At 39.8% G+C, this 15,282-nt stretch overlaps 3 protein-coding genes across 3 annotated transcripts; 2 read left to right on the top strand and 1 right to left on the bottom strand.

Moving 5' to 3' along the window:
• The first annotated feature begins 289 nt into the window (after positions 1–289).
• Positions 290–4,893, top strand: psme3 (proteasome activator subunit 3). The gene is made up of 10 exons (XM_056366053.1): positions 290–439; positions 1,905–1,937; positions 2,051–2,113; positions 2,394–2,498; positions 2,612–2,660; positions 2,907–3,025; positions 3,205–3,341; positions 3,499–3,553; positions 4,257–4,343; positions 4,485–4,893. Exons 1-10 carry the CDS (start codon positions 398–400, stop codon positions 4,563–4,565), a joined length of 771 nt encoding a protein of 256 aa, XP_056222028.1. The 5' UTR covers positions 290–397; the 3' UTR covers positions 4,566–4,893.
• Positions 4,894–7,455: 2,562 nt separating this feature from the next.
• On the bottom strand, positions 7,456–10,989 carry g6pc1a.1 (glucose-6-phosphatase catalytic subunit 1a, tandem duplicate 1). Its single transcript, XM_056366052.1, has 5 exons — positions 10,569–10,989; positions 10,355–10,464; positions 9,443–9,548; positions 9,216–9,331; positions 7,456–8,998 (listed from the first exon to the last, which is right to left on the bottom strand). The coding sequence occupies exons 1-5, from the start codon at positions 10,784–10,786 to the stop codon at positions 8,490–8,492; spliced, it is 1,059 nt and encodes a 352-aa protein (XP_056222027.1). The 5' UTR covers positions 10,787–10,989; the 3' UTR covers positions 7,456–8,489.
• A 712-nt stretch (positions 10,990–11,701) lies between these two features.
• On the top strand, positions 11,702–14,299 carry g6pc1a.2 (glucose-6-phosphatase catalytic subunit 1a, tandem duplicate 2). The gene is made up of 5 exons (XM_056366051.1): positions 11,702–12,003; positions 12,122–12,231; positions 12,561–12,681; positions 13,035–13,150; positions 13,323–14,299. Exons 1-5 carry the CDS (start codon positions 11,771–11,773, stop codon positions 13,823–13,825), a joined length of 1,083 nt encoding a protein of 360 aa, XP_056222026.1. The 5' UTR covers positions 11,702–11,770; the 3' UTR covers positions 13,826–14,299.
• Positions 14,300–15,282: the final 983 nt, after the last annotated feature.

Raw genomic sequence — 15,282 nt, 5'->3', positions numbered from 1 at the left:
CAAGAGACTCAAAATTACCACAAATAGGTGCAAATTGACCACAAAAAGATGCAAAAAACAGACACAAAATGATTAGGAAGGGACAAAATTACCAAAAACCAAATGACCAAAGCCAGACGAGTTCAAAGAGACAAAACGACCAGAAAGTAATCTGTTTGAATCCGTGGCTCTTACTCTTATGTAGGAGGGGTATAACTCATGCTCCTGACGTTTGTTTCGTTGCGCGATGCCAGTTCGATGACTCGCGCACGCGCAGTGAAAACAGCGCGTCATGTCGCATGTCAATATCGTCATCTTTAAGCTCACACAAGTGTGGCTGACAAGAAACAAGCCACACGTTTACAGGTGAGTTTAATGCTGTTTGGACAATCGCTCTTCGCCTATTTGACCACATAAGATGTCTTCACTCCTCAAGGTGGACAATGAAATCAAAACCAAGGTAAGCCGTGACTCACGGAAATCCCACTTAAGGTTATACGACGTGTTGTTGTTGTTTGCATTTGCTCGCTAGCATGTTAGCCACATTTTGTAGCATGACGTGCTACAGCTAACGGGGGCTAACCTGCCGGTTTCCCGCCTGTTAAGATACACCTGTCAAACCTTCCAACAGGTGTTTTCTTTCAATGACTTTAAGCTTCATGAGGTGTGAGGAAAAGTTAGCGTTACGGCGCTGCGTGTGTAGATAACAGCTGCTTTTGGTTGACCACATGCATAAATGAAGGCCTTAGCTACCAAGTTAGCCAACTCTGACGGCGTCAAGTTACAGATTCTAATCTTTATTTTCCTTCAATGTTTATTTATCGACTAACGGTTCAAATGCAGGTCTCGCATAAGCTACATATTAACTGTTAATACAAGATACAACTTAAACCTGCACACACAGACGCACATTAACCTACAACTCAAAATGACCAACATAATTGCATATGAAAATGACAAAAAATACAAAACATATGGAACACATGATATGAAAAAGTAATAGGATAAGTACTAGAATTATATACATAAATAATAGTTTGTGAAAATAAAATGCAAAAAGTAAAAATAATCTAGTAACTAGTAAAATGATAATAAGAGCATGTATTCAGAGAAAACTGTCTCAAGACAAGTATTTGAATGGGCCCCACACTTGATAAAATATTCACTGCCCTTTGTATGAAATAACCAACTTTTTAAAGTTTTAGACATAATGTCCCAGGCTTTTGAGTTTTAGACTGGATTTTACTGCTTGTATTTAAAGCTTTGAATGGTCAGGTCCCTGCTTGGAACTGTGATCTGTTAAATACCTATGAGCCTGATCACTGCTTGAGATTCTCTGGAGGGTCCAGACTAACGGTCTCAAAAGCTCAACCTGTTACTAAAGGTGACTTGGTCTTTGCCGTCCAGGCCCCTCAGCTGGGGAACTCACTGCCTTAGGATTTAAAACAGACAAACTCAATATCCTCTTTTAAATCCCCTCTTAAAACTCACTTGGCTTTTTCTTAACTGATTATTTGGTTGTAATTGTTATCATTTATCTTGTTTCTAAGTAGTAGTGCATGCATGATTCAGTGGGAGGGAGGCATATACCTTGTTTGGCTTTAGTCAAAACCAATTAAGAGGGTTAGTGTCTGTGGGACATTGTAAGATTTCAGAGGAAGTTTGCAAGAGTGATTTCCGAAACAAAAAACAACTAGGGACTGGTTTTCATATGAGCAAAACATATGAAGGAGTGAGGCAGGTGCATGTCTGCATTGGTCACAGATGGGGATCCACCTCAGGGCTAATTCTAATACTGACACACCAACCACATATATAGAACCCATGGAAAGGACTTAGGCCACAAAAAATCAGCTTCAAACAGGTTAATCTGGCCATGGTTTCAGCCGGTCTGATATTTGGACTCTTGTCTTATGTGTTTGCAGGTTGATGCATTCAGGGAACGTATCACTGCAGAAGTAAGTATCTGTAAATTTATAAAGAATATTTTTGTGAGCATTGTTACACACATAGTTATCAAAACTGTTTTGTTTTCAAGCAGCACTCAATTAAATGTTTATATTTCTTTCAGGCAGAGGACCTAGTTGCAAATTTTTTCCCAAATAAGTTACTGGAACTTGATCACTTCCTTAAGGTTAGTAATGTGTTCATTCTGCTAAATACACATTGCATAGTCTCAGATCTGTGTACATTTGCTTAGGAGTGGGTGATATATATAAAATTCTACAAAATTCAGTTTTATATACTACACTTTCTGAGAAATCAGTTGAGAAACTCTTCGGCCTGAGGATTCTGACAGTTGAATTTTAGTCCCACAGTAGATATTGTCATATCACTCAACCCTAATCTTATCACATCACAAAGCATATGTTGTGGAGAAAAACGGTACAGCTAACATCCTTGTTGTTATTCAGGATCCAATCATAAACATCACTGAACTGAAGGAGATACACTCAGAGATAAATCTGACGGTGCCAGACCCCATCTTGCTCTCAAACCTGCATGACGGACTAGAAGCGGTGAGGCTCCATTTTTAGAGTTTAATTAAATCCTCAGTTCGTACAATAACTCCTGTGTGTAGAGCAGAGGTGAGAAATAGTGCCTGATCTTGTTTTATCATCATGTTTCACAGCAAAACGCAAAAAAGAGAAAGCTGGAGGATGGAGGTGGGGAGGACATGGGTGAGTGTAAAACTATTAAGTGAAGTAGACTTAAAGTGATAGAATCCTCGTTGCTAGACATTTTTTCTGCATAGACGGACACAGTTTTAATTAAATTCCAAGGTCAAAGATATTGATTTGAATGAGCCTTTTTGTTACACTTGAAGATTGCATTCAAACCTCTATATGTAATAATCAGTCCCTGCCTCTTATACGTTTGAAATGTAATCCTGTTATCCATCCTCCTCTTCATCCCCTGTCTCCCAGTGACTGGCACCAAGGTCTTTGTCATGCCTGGTGGGATGATGAAGAGCAACGCAAACCTTGTTGATCTTATTGAAAAGGTCAAGCCAGAGATCAGGACACTCATAGAGAAATGTAATACAGTAAGTAATATCTTTTACCAAGGACCATACTCTTGCATCAGTGCTTTATCCTAATGAAGTTATATGGCTTTCAGGGGAAACGGTAATTTCCCAGACAATTACTGTACATGTTGACTTGACTGATAGCTTTCCAGAGACTGTATTATCCTTTTTCTCAGCATTTTTCTCTTCTTCCTCAGGTCAAAATGTGGGTGCAGCTGCTCATCCCAAGGATAGAGGATGGCAACAACTTTGGAGTGTCGATCCAGGAGGAGACAGTAGCTGAACTCCGAACAGTTGAAGGGGAGGCAGCGTCTTACCTCGACCAGATATCAAGGTTTGGAGAAAATTTTATTATATTACACGCAATACATTTTAAAGCATGAAACTGGCACCAGATAAGGTCCCTTAGCAGCTGCAGTTTATGTTTGTTGACTTGTCTGTCTCTTTGAGTGATTTAAGGGTAAAATTCTGTCTGTCTTCTTTACTTCTAGATACTACATCACAAGGGCGAAGCTGGTTTCTAAAATAGCAAAATATCCACATGTGGTAAGTGGATCTAAAAAATATCAAAGCACAAAGTTGAAAAATACTGATATTATATACTTGCCTTCCTTTTTCCTGAAAAATATCTATAATATTCTTGTTCACAAGTGCTGCAGTAAATGTGCATATAATTGTGCAATATGCTACAGTAAAATAATTAATAAATGCATTATCCTAGAAGCCTAAATAAACTAAACATTAATGTGCAGTCCACTGTGGAGCCATTTGCTTTAACTTCATGGTAAATATTTGTTTGAGCATGTAGTTCGACACAACGTATTGAAACGCTGCACTTCACGGCAGTGCTATATCTTGTTTACTTCTAATTATGGCAAACAGCCATTTCTGGAAAAAGAAAATTGTAACATCACACTGGGGGGAAAAAATGTACTGCCTGCATCAAAGCTCATTTCTCCTCCATGTTGGTAGTTGAGGTGTTTTACCTTCCTTTTTGATAATAGATCAGACAGTAGCATCTTTTTCATTAGCTATTATCCTTTTTTTGTTTTTCTATTTATTACTCTTCTGCCTGCGTTATGTGTAAGTGCACAGTTAAGCAACAAGTTGAAATAATTATAACTGGTGATCATTACATTACCCAGGAGAGCCCCATGTTTCTGCTGTATGTTAACTATTTACCGTGTGAGACTGTGGCTGGCTAATATAAACACATTGAATGACATTAATCAACTTTTTTTATCATCAGGAGGACTATCGGCGCACAGTAACCGAGATTGACGAGAAGGAATACATCAGTCTGAAGATCATAGTTTCTGAGCTCAGAAATCAATACGTAAGTCATGATCTTTATTCCTCATCTTTATCTATTCACGTTTGTTTTATAAAAACATACAGCTGACAAGTTCATTTAAATATTTCACTTTTTGCTCTGTCTTCCTCATAATCACACTGTCTTCTTGTTTTTTGAATGAAGGTAACGTTACATGACATGATCCTGAAGAACATTGAGAAGATCAAGAGGCCTCGAAGCAGTAACGCTGATGCATTGTACTGATGTTCATCCAGCCATCTCAGCCTCCACCCACACCCCCATCTCCGCCCCACTGTCTCCCTGCCATGCCTGTTGAGCTACAGTAGCCTGGCCCTGGTCCACAGGAATACAACTAGACATTCACCTACTTCAATACAATCGTCACAGCCCTGTACAAAAACATAGCTTCCATAGATGAACACAATGCACATGTTTTTGTTTTAATTGTAAAATATTTTTTCTTGTTTTAAGCCCTCTGAAGACATAAACATTCTCTCAGAAAAAGAGGAGATAGATTCTAGACAACAAAAGCGCTATGTATTTTTTAATTTTAATTAAACATTTGTCCTCAGATCTTTTGTGAAATTGCTTCATTTATAGCTCTTAAGAAAAAAATCAAAGCGGAATGGTTTGTTTCATGCCCACTGCTTCAGTGAATGTTCGTTGGTTGTTTCTTTTTTCTTAATAATTTAAGTCTTTTATTAGATTCCTGCTGCATCTTCTGGAGGGTGGTTGTTGGAGATGCAACACAGCTTTGTTTTTTTTCTCCTTATATTGTACATTACACAGTATAGTGGTAAAAAAAAATATGATTATTAAGCAGGTTTTAGTTCACCAGGCTTATTGGTTTTCAGTGAAAATTCATAAGTCACCAAAGCATCTCTTATGTTGAGGCATTGACTCTATTGAATAAAACATTTTTTGATAAAGATGTTGAATATTTTGGCATTTTTGTTGTAAAAATTGTTTAATGAATATCAGAGATAATAGTGGGTTTCTTTCATACATCAGGATGCTCACACATGCTCAGGTTTATGTTAAGACGCAGAGTAAAATGCTTTATCATAACTGAGGGAGGCCTTGGATAGCTGTGCTTCCTCTTCACCTGCAGATGTCACTGTGGCGTGTGCCCACCGCTTCTGTACATCAATATACTTTCAACAACTGGAAGGAAGGAAAATATATAGATACATTTGATTGTTCCTAAATATTGAGTTCTATGTAAAATGTGCAATTAGTTCTACATCTTATTCAACAAAGCAGAAAAAAGAACCTAAAATTTTGCAAAGAATGTTTCAATTGTTAACAAAACCCCAGAGAATCTGATTAAATTTAATCTACTGAGTCAAAGGCATCACTGTGGTCTTAACTCAATACATGTCAAATAATGAGATAAAGTCTTATCTTTGATGTGACCACACACAACTGCTGAGCAACTGCATTTACTTAATTTGGCGGCTGGTTTGGCTGTGGTTTTGGTTTCGGTTTTAGTTAGTTTGGTTTAACATTTGGATTTATACTACAATAATGATTGAACTGATCACAGATTTAATGTGAACTCGAATGCAAGACAAGTCTTGATTTTCCTCTTAAATTGCTTGTTTAAAAGCCAAAAACATGTTTGTCCCTGTCTGTATTCATTTTCTACTGGACGTTCAAAGTCACATTTCCATGTATATTAAATGTTATGTCATCAGAAAGAGCTGAGTCACAAAACAATAGATGATTCGTTTTCTGTCCATGAGTCAGTGGCGGAAAAAATACTCTGATCCTATACTGAGGTAAAAAGCACTAATTCAGTAATATAAAATACTCCATGTTTTCAACAGAATGTACTTACAATATCAAAAAAGCTCGATCCACAGAGAAATTCCCCATCTACTGACACTTAAATAAACATGATGTTATTAGTTTGTTAAGACAGGTGCATCAATGTGTAAGTAGAATTTTAATGCTGTAGCTGGTTTATCTACTTGAGATGTTTGGAGGGGAAATATCGCTTTTTGTGTCATTTTGTCTCTTTTTGATTGTTTTGCAGCTCTTTGTGATCAATTTGTGATTTGGATTTGGATTTCCCAACAATAAATGTCGACAGTCATCTCAAACAGAGGCTCTGGCCCCATAGGCCCATTCAGTAATCTGTCCTGAATACAGAATAAGTTATATTCTAAAGGTCAAATCTTTTTGGATGGACAACCTGAATAAATTCAGTATGGAAACACTGTATTAATGTGCATTACATCCAATAAACCTAAACTGAGGTTGATTTTTTTAGTTGTTTTTCCTGATGAGACCGGAGTGATAAGATTAAATCTGAACATCACAACTGTGAAAAACAACCACTGTAAAATGACAGTCCTAAATGTAAACTGATGTAAACAGCGTGGTGTTGCTCAATGTTCCTGACGCAGTTGTAGTGTCTGTTCCCACCGACTCCCTCCCCTCATTCCCCTCTCCTGCGTCTGTCTTCCACACTCACAATGCAGCCTGCCGATACAAACCAGCACCATATAGATATAGCTTCATGAGATAAGCACCGGAAAAGAGTTAAGGGGGCCCTCAGAGATAAGATGGTTGAAAAGGAGAATTGGGATTTGCTGGTGGGAAGTGTCACACGGCCATGGTTATTATGTCATCAAACGACCTCACATTTCCCTCTTGCCTTAACCCTGTGTACTTTGCCGTGTACACATTTGTAAAATAAAATTAAAATATGTCAAAGTTCATAACATGACATGACATATATTATAAGTCATCATTTCATACTTTATATCCCTACTTCAGTGACTTAAAATGACCTACAATTAACTGGCAGGGTTGCAGAGGTGTGTCTGTTATAACATGCAATCCTGCTGATCTCAGTACCATATATCTGAAGTTCCTTTGATATGTTGCCTGAACAGTGAAAGCCTCAAGGGACACACGTGTTGTCTGCAACACTCTCTGCCCCTTGACCCTCCATGTCTCTTTTCAAAGCTCATGGCAGTGGTGAAAGGCAGCGTCACTTTGTGGGACTACTGAGTGACAGGAGCATGCTCAAGTTAATATTTAATAGTTGTTCCTGCCACAGAATTAATCAGTATCAGTCTGAGACATTCAGAGAAAATCGATAGGCCTAAATTAAACACGGCTCTTTTGTGGTTAAAAAAACTGTTTTTATTTAAATTGCTAACAATATCTTCCTTCATCAAAGAGCACTTTTGTTTTGCTAACTACATTTACATATTACTTTTTTTTTTTACATGATGTGTGTACTTGTGTTGACATTAAAGGAGCCTGTAACTTGCAGACCTTTTTTTCTGAGAGAAAAGACAGTTGTCATAAACAAATAGTCCACACTGAAAGACCTTGAAGGCCAAATACAGATAAAAAAAATATGCAACAAAACTTGGATTTACAGTGGGGTCAAAACAGTAGCCACTTTGTCTAACAGGTTATAAAAGTAAACAAACATTTGCAAATGCATTTTGGGAAATATCCTCTTTCTTGTCGAGAGTTAGATGAAAAGATTGATGCCACTTTCATAACTGTGCATTAGCAAGGAGCCTGAGACAGAAGCCATTTAGCTTAGCTTAGCACGAAGACTGGAAACAGGGGGGAAGAGCTAGCTTGCCTCTTAGCATACGTGACAAAATCCAGCTAACAGCACTTCTACAGGTCACTAATGAACAAGTTATAGCTTCTTTTTTCAATCTGTAAGAGTAAAAAGGAAAATTAGCTCTATGCCAAGCAATATTCCAGCACAAAAAGGAAAATTGTTATTTTTATGCTTTACTCTTTCAAGACACAGGATGTTAACTAACAAGCTTCACAGGTACTGGTAGGTGGATTTTCTTACTATCGCACAGCACTAGGCTAGCTTTTTCTCCTGTTTATTGAATACAGAGCTAGGCTAAGCTGGCTGGTTAGTTTGGCTTTATATTTGGCATACAGACATTAAAGTGACATCTTCTCATTTAACTTTTAGCAAGAAAGTGAATAAATATATTTACATAACTCTTGAACTACAATATTCCTTTAAAGAACTAATGTCCAGGCCTATACAATAACTTTAGGGACATTGTAAAAAAAATCTGTCCTAGTGTCTTAAGCATGCGGGAAAAGAAATCCTAGTAAAATTAATTAATCCAACTAATAGTTGACTTTCAACTACAAGTTGGACCTCAATCACAAGTCCTTGTCTTCTCTCTTTGCCTTAAAAATCCCACAGAGAGCCCCAGGCACCAGAGTGGTTGGGATTAAAAGTGCAACTGCACTCTTTCCAAAAGACAGGAAGTAGAAAGTCATATGGTTTTCAGAGGAAAATGTCCATCCATCCAACAGTTGAAGCAGAAACAAAGAGATAATTATACATCCCATCTTGAAAGTGACACTTGTGTTCTTCTTCTTGGTCTCGGTGTAGAGCGGCGAGTGCAGGCCCAGGCCCAGGCCAAAAAGGGTGCCCATGTTACGCAGGAGGCTGGCAAAGGGTGTGCTGTCCAGATGGACCCACTCGGGCTTGATGCACCACCTCTGGGCTTTCTCCAGGGTCCACAGCAGGTCCACGCCCACAGCTTTGAGCAGGAGGTAGAAGCCGACGGCGAAGGAGGTCAAGAAGAGGGTGGTGAAGAAGTACCTCTTCATGCTGGCGCTGTAGATCCATTTCTCCCTGGAGACAACCTCAGCCACTAGTAGACCTGACAAAAACAGACAAAGGTCCATCAAACTCTGTTTATGAAGCCTATTGGGCCAGTAGGGCTACTATGTATGCTTTTAGGTGAGTGATTATATTTTGTTTGTAAAATCATCTGAAAAGTAACTACAGCTCTTTAATAAATTTGCAATATTTCCCTCTCAAAATCTACTTTTCATTGTTATGAAAATGATATGGATAACAGTCTTGACTTGTTTAACCTGTAATGACTCCAGCGATAACCTGGTGTGGGAAGTGGGCTGCCATGTAGATTCTAGACATGCAGACCACAAGCTCTACCAGGCCCAGCAGTGTCCACAGGATTATCTGCAAGAACCTGTCAGAGAGTGAACACTGAACGTGAGTGCAAAGGGTGGCAGAGGATCACAGAACAGTGAAATTAAGGTTTTTATTTGACAAATTACTTATTGTATCATCTCAGACTCACTTGTATAGTAAAGAGGGACATCGATTCTCTGTTGCAATAGAGAGTAGTGCCGTCACCATCACATACCAGACGCCAGCTGCACCCATAGCATGACCTGAAGGACTTCCTGCAAGAACAGACATGGGCTTCAGAGACCCATTTTCAAAGCATCATCGTGTGTTGTACAGATTTATTTTAGCTGTAATATCCCATTTTAGAATGAAAGTTGTTGAACCATGTTAAATAAAATTTTGAGGTCCGTAATAAATTACCTAAATATTAATCCTGCACAGCTCTCTGAGACAGTGCTTTGTCGTGTTTGGCAAAAGCATTAATATCACACTGTAAAAACACTCTATTCTATTCCGGTGACTGTTGTACTACTATTATATATACATACAGCTGGTTGACTTTGTGTCAGATGTTAGCATTTCCCCTAACCCTAAGCCATTATGGTTGAATGTGCTGATTATTTTCTTGATTAATCAACTGATTATTTTGTTTGTAAAACTCCAGAAAACAGTAAGAAATGCCAAAAGACTCTAAAACCTTCAAATGGGAAAAAAGAAGAAAAGAAACAAAAATAAAAGGAAAAGACAGGAAAAAAACTGTTGATTTGAACAATTATCAAAATCAATTAATCACCTTAAGTACTTGAGTAAATGTACTTAGTTACATTCCACCATTGATAAAAAAAGGAGATGTTATTCAACTCATACTTCAATTTCTCTATGCCAATTAATTATCATTGGAGATTATATTCATTCATTCTCAGGAGGCTGTGTGCACTGGCCAACCACCTTACATATTATCTGGAAATGAATGAAATACTGTAGGTTAATAGTTCACAGCACCAGTTAAACTCTAATCATTCGAACAAACCATAAGTTCCTCAAGAAATGTGATCCACTGCAGGTCTGTTTTGAACTGTACCTGGTCCAGTCTCACATGTGATGGGGAACTGCTTCACAGAAGGGACCGGATGTGCTCCATAAAACCGGGTGTCATGAACCCACCAGTAGGGTCTCTCCCCAAAGAGAACCCTGCCAAGGAGAAATCAAGCGACTCAAACTACCACTCTCTGTCTCTCTTAATGCTTTTTTTTCTTGTTCTTTTTTTACTTCAGTGTCACATTTGAAGAGAATACCATTTCAGGACCAGGTTGAGCCAGTCTCCGATCACAGCCACCCAGATGAGCCGGAGCCCCGTATCCCTCCGCAGGTGGAACCAGATCGGGAACAACCAGAAGAACGTGGTGTGCAGATCAGCCACCGTGGATGCCAGGCTGAACAAACCCTCGTACCTGCTGTATCGGGTCTGCAGGTGGACCGCCAGCTCAACCCCCCAGCTGTGGAGAAGATCCATGGCAATGCAGCCCAGACCTCTGTCTGAGGATGATGCACTGAGCCTGGGGTGTTCTGCCTTTTTTCTCGGTTAGGTTGCTGCCAAGTTCTTCCAGGCAGTCCCCCCTCTGTTCTGCCACACTGTGATCCCCATTGGACTTTACTCAAGGCTAGCCAAAATTTGTTTGCCTTTGGGACAGTACAGACAGGTTCCTTAACCTTTACACCCCTGAGGCTAAAATCCATCATCACAGAAATCAGCAGCCACCCCTCTGACGGATCACAGATTTCTAGGAAAACCTTTTTTTTTTCTCTTATCAATGAAAATGACGTATTTGTCAGAACAGAGCAGAAACTTGTGTTTGACCTACAACCTGCCAATCTGCTTTTTTTTGTTTTTATCTCCAGTTTTATCTCCTCAGCTTCTGCTCAGTCCAAACCCAATCATTTAATCATTGATCTCCTTATGTAACCTACAAATGGGTTACTCCATCGTTCTGAGCACTGAGATGTTTTCACCAAATCATCAAAAAACACAATTACATAACTGAGAAATTATTACTTAGCGGCTGCATGAATGGGGAAGGAATTATATGGGGGAAAAAAATCCTTGCAGTAAGTTTTGGGTTAAACCTGAGCTCCTAAGAAATAAAGAGGACACAGCTCTCTGTTTGGTTTGCATATAATTGGTTTAAATTAGGTCACAATTATGAAACATAACCAACTGACTTCTCCGAACAGTAGCTCGGTGAGAAACATACCAATTGACGTTTTGTTTTCCTGCTATCTCTCCCACTTGTTTGTGTGACAAGCCTCCCAAACTCTCCTGACTCCCAGTGTTTTATTACACATGTGCAAGGTCCAAAGATCAGCGTGAGCATGCGTTTGGATAGTGGGTCTCAGGTATAAAACCAACCAACTGTGTCACTGATAGCAACAGTCCCTTCTCTCTCTTTTTTTTGTGGCTAACTCAGATCAGAGATTTCTCCCCTGCTCGAGGCTGAAGATGCTCGACGCTGTCATGGACGCCATGCAGGGCTTTGGGGTGAGCACCACCCACTACCTGCAGACCAACTATCAGGATGCCCAGGGCTTGTTTCTCTGGGTGTCCTGGGCGGCGGACCTCAGGAACACTTTCTTCATCTTTTTCCCACTTTGGTTTCACCTGCGGGCCTCGGTGGGCATTAAGCTCATCTGGGTGGCAGTGATCGGAGACTGGCTCAACTTGGTGTTTAAATGGTTAGTCAAGTAAAATCTTTGAATTTGAGTTTGGTGAGCAAAATCATATGAAATCAAATGTTCTTAATATTTTTTTTTTAGATTATAACCGAGTGCATGTTTCTGTTGTGTTCTTCAGGATCCTGTTTGGGGAGAGGCCTTACTGGTGGGTCCATGAGACGGCTCATTATGCAAATACTGTCCGTCCCCACATCGAGCAGTACCCCATGACCTGTGAGACTGGACCAGGTGAGATATGTGGGCAAAAATGAGCTGCTGTGTCCCTATTAACCCCCCAGTTCATATATTGTTTCAGTAATATGTCATAGCTCCAGGTCACTGTGTGCTGTTTGATTAAATTGTTGTTTAAACACATGAAAGCATAAAATCAGCTGCAAAATTCAAGGACCCATCTTAAAGCCCTTATGGTGTCAGTTGAGTTTTTCCTTGCATAAATAAAGTTGCATTTAATCAAATTACCAGACAACAAAACAATTGCCAATGCAGCTTAGAGAGCATTAAGTTCTACCTGTGTGAATTAGCCACTGATTTCTATCCTCTCTGTTTGTGTTATGCAGGCAGCCCCTCTGGACACGCCATGGGAGCTGCAGGCGTCTACTACACCCTGGTGACCTCCATCCTCGCCGTCATGGCCACCAAGAAGAAGCATGGGAGCAAGAAATCCACCAACAAACAATGGTGAGTCTGTGAGAACCTACAAAAACCTGCTACATGTCAGGGTTGTTTACCATTTTTCTTCCACTCAGAGCTTATCACTGTGGACACACTATCTGTCCTGAGCTCTGGGGTTGATCATTGACTTCTGAGAAATGTTGGGTGGAAAGCAGAGGGGGTTGTTTAGACGTCCAGGCAGCTGAGGTTCTCATAATATCATGATAAGCAAAGTATAACTGTGCTAATTGTTTTATTGTTTTAAAACCTCGCTCTGGGACATGGTCAGCAAAGGCCACACTGATTTAAATCAAGCTTCTTCTGAGGTCTGCACTTTCCATACCAGAAATTGTAATTTATTTAAATGTGTATTTGGACAGGTATCTGAAGGCTGTTCTGTGGACGCTGTTTTGGGGAGTCCAGGTGTGTGTCTGTCTCTCCAGGGTTTTCATCGCCGCCCACTTTCCCCACCAGGTCGTTGCTGGTGTCATCACAGGTCAGTATGGACATGTTTTAATATATAATTTCAGTAGATGATTGAATAACCCATTAGGAAGAGGACGATATTCAGAGTGACATGGGGCATATCTTCACCACCCCTAGAAATTACACCCTTGGCTTAATATATACCACATAATATTGACCTTTTCAATGTGTTTTGGTTTTAGGTATGATCGTTGCTGAAATCTTCAACAGAATTCAGTGGATCTACAGCGCCAGCATGAAGAAGTACTTCTACACCACCCTCTTCTTAACCTCCTTCGCCGTCGGCTTCTACCTGCTGCTCAAAGCTGTGGGCGTGGACCTGCTGTGGACCCTGGAGAAAGCCCAGAAGTGGTGCGTCAGGCCCGAGTGGGTCCACCTGGACTCAACGCCCTTCGCCAGCCTCCTGCGCAACATGGGCACCCTGTTCGGTCTGGGCCTGGGCCTGCACTCGCCGCTCTACACCGAGACCAAGAAGAGCAGCAGCACGCTGGTCAAAGCAGGCTGCATCATCAGTTCTCTGTTCCTGTTGCACCTGTTTGACTCCTTCAAGCCTCCCACGCACACCGCAGCCCTTTTCTACCTGCTGTCCTTCTGCAAGAGCGCCACCGTGCCTCTGATCACCGTCAGCATCATCCCCTACTGTGTGAACGGAGCTCTGAGCCTGCAGAACAAGAAGGGAGTGTGAGCAATGAACTCAGATTATAAAGACTAATTAAGTGGAAGTGCAGAGTCTCTTCCTGACCATACAAAAGACTTTTCTCTGGTGCTTATTACGTTCCCTTCAGGAGAAGCAGAAGAGATCAATGGGATTTTGTCACTGGTGCCATTTGGACACTGAACTCTGAGCACTGTGTGACACTAGGTGAAAGCACTATCCAGGATGTCCAGCGGCACTTCCAAAGACCTGTTCTGAAATTAGAAAAATATGATCATTTCAATAGTCTCAGAATCCTGGAGAAGGACAAACACTGAACACATGAGTCCAGCATGTGACTGCTTGCTTGCAGTTTCTGTGTTGAGCCTCACTTTAAGGACAATAACAGTCACTCACAGCTTTAATGTGTTATTTCAAGTGTAATAATAATGTATTTTTAAATGTTATAGAATGTATTTTTGAAACAGTTTTGAACATTTTTAATAAAAATCTTGACATATTAAATGACTTGGTTGATATTTCCGTGCACCACACGATAACACAGGACTGTTGCATCATTATGTGGCCATTGATCAGCATTTATCTCCACAACCACATATAATGAACAGCCTCCACTCCTCAGTTCATTAAGTACTACTTACAACTTTACTCAAGTAAAAATACCTCCAACTGAAAATACATCATTACAAGTACAAGACCTGCATTCAAACCTTTAAAATTTTGCTTACTCATTAAGCAACATAATGGTCCATATATATATATTTTTTTTAATTTTGATTGAGGCAGTGATATATTTTGACTACATTATATACACTGTTGGGTAATGTAATCTATAACAATGAATCATACATTACACCAACCATATCTACTGCTTGTAAAATCTTCAAAGTAAACCTCTGAAATATGGAAGAGTAAATGTTTAAAGTAACAGAAAATGAAATACTCAAGTACAAATACGTTAAAACTGTACTTAACAACAACCAGTGCCTCCTCTGTTTTAATTCAATAATAAATTACCATATGAGTTTAACAGAGTTTTGAGCAGTGATACTTTTTGGTCTTTTTTTTTGTCTTTTTGTGTCTTTTTGTCAACAGTTTGAATCCATTTCCTTTTCTCTGACTGTAGTTAGATCAAACTGAAGACACTAATTTTGTCCTGGTCAATAAGTGAAGTATAACATTTATTCCCAAATTTGTCATTTGACACAAAAACCCAAACACGCATTCAGAATATTTGCAAAGAGACATAAATCATTAATGCAGCACCAGAGTGTTGGCCTTCAGCCTGACTTGACACAGATCGATGACACAGATCTACACACGTCATACAACTGTCTGTGTGTCAGCCAGCGCACATAAGGCCAACAGTGCAAGCTTAACATTCAATATTTGTCCATATTGGCTTTCACAGAATGCACACATGACAACCACCGTGAAAAAACGTATATGTGTTCATGAAACGACATGACCTTTGATGCTGACAAAGA

The sequence above is a fragment of the Seriola aureovittata genome, chromosome 21, assembly GCF_021018895.1.
Source record: "Seriola aureovittata isolate HTS-2021-v1 ecotype China chromosome 21, ASM2101889v1, whole genome shotgun sequence".
NCBI classification, from domain to species: domain Eukaryota; kingdom Metazoa; phylum Chordata; class Actinopteri; order Carangiformes; family Carangidae; genus Seriola; species Seriola aureovittata.
The sequence above is the reverse complement of the archived record's forward strand: the minus strand, read 5'-3'. Positions and strand labels throughout refer to the sequence as shown.

Bases quoted from the DNA above. Each gene is read 5' to 3' on its own strand.
- psme3 (XM_056366053.1), top strand. From the start codon at position 398: ATGTCTTCACTCCTCAAGGTGGACAATGAAATCAAAACCAAG. The intron at 1,938-2,050 runs GTAAGTATCTGT...TATTTCTTTCAG, and splicing joins GGGAACGTATCACTGCAGAA to GCAGAGGACCTAGTTGCAAA. The intron at 3,342-3,498 runs GTTTGGAGAAAA...CTTTACTTCTAG, and splicing joins TACCTCGACCAGATATCAAG to ATACTACATCACAAGGGCGA.
- g6pc1a.1 (XM_056366052.1), bottom strand. From the start codon at position 10,786: ATGGATCTTCTCCACAGCTGGGGGGTTGAGCTGGCGGTCCACCTGCAG. The intron at 10,465-10,568 runs GTATTCTCTTCA...TCTCCTTGGCAG, and splicing joins CTCAACCTGGTCCTGAAATG to GGTTCTCTTTGGGGAGAGAC. The intron at 9,332-9,442 runs GTGAGTCTGAGA...ACTCTCTGACAG, and splicing joins TGTCCCTCTTTACTATACAA to GTTCTTGCAGATAATCCTGT.
- g6pc1a.2 (XM_056366051.1), top strand. From the start codon at position 11,771: ATGCTCGACGCTGTCATGGACGCCATGCAGGGCTTTGGGGTGAGCACC. The intron at 12,004-12,121 runs GTTAGTCAAGTA...TGTGTTCTTCAG, and splicing joins CTCAACTTGGTGTTTAAATG to GATCCTGTTTGGGGAGAGGC. The intron at 12,682-13,034 runs GTGAGTCTGTGA...GTATTTGGACAG, and splicing joins AAATCCACCAACAAACAATG to GTATCTGAAGGCTGTTCTGT.